This window comes from Rana temporaria, unplaced genomic scaffold (genome assembly GCF_905171775.1).
Source record: "Rana temporaria unplaced genomic scaffold, aRanTem1.1, whole genome shotgun sequence".
Classification (NCBI taxonomy): domain Eukaryota; kingdom Metazoa; phylum Chordata; class Amphibia; order Anura; family Ranidae; genus Rana; species Rana temporaria.
The window spans coordinates 29794-33363 of NW_024404745.1; the positions used below are offsets into that span (position 1 = coordinate 29794).

The 3570-nt window shown below is 55.0% G+C and overlaps 1 protein-coding gene across 1 annotated transcript; it reads right to left on the reverse strand.

Annotated features, from left to right (window-relative positions):
• Positions 1 to 604: 604 nt before the first annotated feature.
• LOC120923274 (peroxisomal targeting signal 1 receptor-like) lies at positions 605 to 3304 on the reverse strand. The gene is made up of 3 exons (XM_040334946.1): positions 3136 to 3304; positions 2866 to 3023; positions 605 to 1344 (listed from the first exon to the last, which is right to left on the reverse strand). Exons 1-3 carry the CDS (start codon positions 3253 to 3255, stop codon positions 1140 to 1142), a joined length of 483 nt encoding a protein of 160 aa, XP_040190880.1. The 5' UTR covers positions 3256 to 3304; the 3' UTR covers positions 605 to 1139.
• Positions 3305 to 3570: the final 266 nt, after the last annotated feature.

Sequence of the window (3570 nt, forward strand, 5' to 3'; positions counted from 1 at the left end):
TGAGATCGAGATCTCTTCGTTTACATCCGGGGCGTGACGTCACAACGTCGCGCCTGGGCCTCCGGCGGTCATAGAGATGACTGGTGACCATCTGGTCACTGGAAATCTCTATGGTCTTCATCCGGTGCCAAACGATTCTTTCTCCGGATCCCGGAGAAGCACCGGATTGGGGGGGGCGGGGGGGGCGTCCCCTCCCGTCGCCTATAAGAACGATCAAGCGGCGGAACTGCCGCTATGATCGTTCTCGCTGTGCGCAGAATCGCCGGCTGAAGATAATGATACAGTGGAACCTCGGGTTGCGAGTAACGCGGTTAACGAGCGTTACTCGCAATACCGGCGATGTATTTTTTTTTTAATTCCGGACTCGGTTTGCGAGTGTGCAGTACCGCGTTTGGACTGAGGCAAGGAGGGGGGCGCCGGAGCCGATCGGCGACGTTCTTCGGAACTGCTCAGAAAATCTCAGAAAATTTCTGAGTTCAGCCGAGCTGTCCTCCTCTGGCCTTTCCGATCAGTTTCCGAGGCTCTCCAGCGCCCCCCAACCACCTCTGGCCATGTGCGGTATTGCATGCCATAGAAGTCAATGCGGAACGAATACATTTCATTTTCCATTGACTTCAATGGGGAAACTCGCTTTGATATGCGAGTGCTTTGGATTACGAGCATTAAAAAAAAAAAGCGCAGAGCTGCAGCGGGGAAACGGCGGTGGGCGGGGCTGCGTAAATCAGAAGACCGGCAAATCACAAATATTGGGTCAGGGTAAAGGATTTAGCTGGAGTTCTGCTTTAAGCGTCCCCTTCGTCCACTAGGTGGCGCTATGTTACATATACACAGAAAAGTTGCGATTTACGGGCGATACATCTCCACTATGACGTCACGGACAGCAACAACAAAAAAAAGAAATCTGGCTCCTCCCACACACACAAAAGGTAATTAAATAAAGATTAATCAGCGAATCAAAGAGTTCCTTCATCCCTGTACCAGCCAATGGAGTGAAAGGTCAAAGTCTGCTCAAAATCATCATCATTGTGGCTCAGGGGGGGTCCGGCCGCCGTAACAGTCCCGCGTTCTTCGGGCGGCGCCACCTTCCCGGTGCATTGCGGGGACCCTCCCAGCATGCACTCGCACGGCCACGGGTCGGGTCATTGGCTGGGGGTGGAGTGAGGCGGGAAGGCGGCCTGTAGCGCGGCGAGGTCGCGGGCGTCGGCCGCGGCGTAGAGGTTGCTTTGCCCCAACATGGAGAGCGCCATGCGCAGGGTGCTCCAGATATTGTCGGACATGGAGCCGTCGGGGCCGCCGCTCTGTTGCTGCATGCTGAGGGCTTCCATGAAGTGTTCCACCGCTTCCCTGCATGGAGGACAAATGAAAAAGTAAAAGCTCCGCCCGGGGGGGAGGGACCAAACAACCAACCCACCCCCAACAAAAATCAATCGATCGTTCGGGTCTACATGGAGGATCGTTCCTCTAGGAGCCGTCTACGTATGACCCCTCCCCCCCACTACACCGGGCAGCACCCGAGTGGCCAACCTCAAGCACTGTTGTGGGGGTAAGTACCGAGCACTAATCTGCCCCCCCCCCCCCGCTCAAATCCCCCCTCCCACCACAAATCGCCCCACCCGACTCAAATCCTCTCTTTCCCCCATATGCCCCCAGCGAAAATCCTTTCCCCCTCCCAAAAAATAAATCAATCAAGCACTAATCTGCATACTCACCCCCCAAGCATGAATTCCCCCCCCCCCCCATCACAAAAATCTGCCCCCCCCCCCCCGCTCACATTCCCCCTCCTAACACAAATACTCCTCCCCCAATCCAAATCCCCCCCCAACACAAATCATCTACCCCTCAAGTTCCCCCCTCCTAACACCAATCCTTTCCCGCCCCCAAAAAAAAATAAAACAATCAAGCACTAATCTGCATACTCACCCCCTAAGCATGAATCCCCCCCCCAGTACAAAAATCTGCCCCCCCCCTATTCAAATCCCCCTATTCAAATCCTTTCCCGCTCCCCCCAACAAAAAAATAATAATCAAGCACTAATCAGCATACTCCCCCCCCCTAAGCATGAATCCCCCCCTCATCCTCCCAGTACAAAAATCTGCCCCCCCTGCACAAATCTTCTACCCCTCAAATTCCCCCTCCTGGCAGAAATCCTTTCACGCTCCCCAAAAAAAAAAAAATCAAGCACTAATCTGCACCCCCCCCCAGTACAAAAATATGCCCCCCCTGCTCAAATTCCCCCCTCCTAGCACAAATACTCCTCCCCCAATCCAAATCCCCCCCCTCCCAACACAAATCTACCCCTCAAATTCCCCTCCAAACACAAATCCTTTCCCGCTCCCCAAAAAATAAATCAATCAAGCACTAATCTGCATACTCACCCCCTAAGCATGAATCCCCCCCCCCCCCCATCCACCCAGTACAAAAATCTGCCCCCCTGCTCAAATTCACCCTCCTAACACAAATACTCCTCCCCCAATCCAAATCCCCCCTCCTAGCACAAATATTTGCACACCACCCGGCTCAAATCCTCTCTTTCCCCCAAATGCCCCCAGCAAAAATCCTCTCCCCCTCCCAAAAAAAAAAATCAATCAAGCACTAATCAGCATACTCACCCCCTAAGCATGAATCTCCCCCCAGCCTCCCAGTACAAAAATCTGCCCCCCCTTGCTCAAATTCCCCCCTCCTAACACAAATCCTTTCCCGCTCCCCAAAAAAAGAAAAAAAATCAAGCACTAATCAGCGTACTCACCCCATAAGCATGAATCCCCATCCACCCAGTACAAAAATCTGCCCCCCCCCCCCCTGCTTAAATCCCTTAAAGAGAACCTGTTACTTTACTTAAAATGCACCGACGGGTTCAGCTCTCACCTGTGGGCTCCTAGATTAATACAGGCAATGCCCAGGTTGTAACGGGAGCGTATGAATCCGGGTTGCAGCTGCAACGCCCTTCGGTAAGCCTCCACTGCAGCCTCGCTGTCGTTGCCGTTTGCCAGGGTGGCGCCGAGCTTGTTCCATAGCAGATAGTCCTACGGAGGAGAGGACAGCGAGGTCAGAGCAAAGACTGCTGGGAATTTTTACAGAGTGTGAACAGACCGCAGATTTAAATATCCCCTCCCCCCGCCCCCGGACCGCACTCACATCTGGTCTTTGGCTCAGGGCGGCGGTGAAACAATCCACGGCTTTCTGATATTCTCCGCTCAGATTGAAGAGCACTCCCAGACCGCACTGAACGTCCGGGTCCACCTGCGTGGGGTCCATGCGTACCGCCGACAGGAACAGTTCCCGCACCTCCGAAAACAGGGAGCTGAAAGCACAAAACACCCCCGTAAGATGCAGAAATCTAACAGGGGAGAGGCGGGCGATTGGGGAGAGGAGAGGCGGGCGACCCGGGGGGAGAGGAGAGGCGGGCGACCCGGGGGGAGAGGCGGGCGACCCGGGGGGAGAGGAGAGGCGGGCGACCCGGGGGAGAGGAGAGGCGACCTGGGAAAAGCAACGCTGAATGCAGGGGTCAGGAGTGAGTAGCACTGGGGGGGCCCGGGGTAACACTGGGGGGCGTCAGGAGTGAGTAGCACT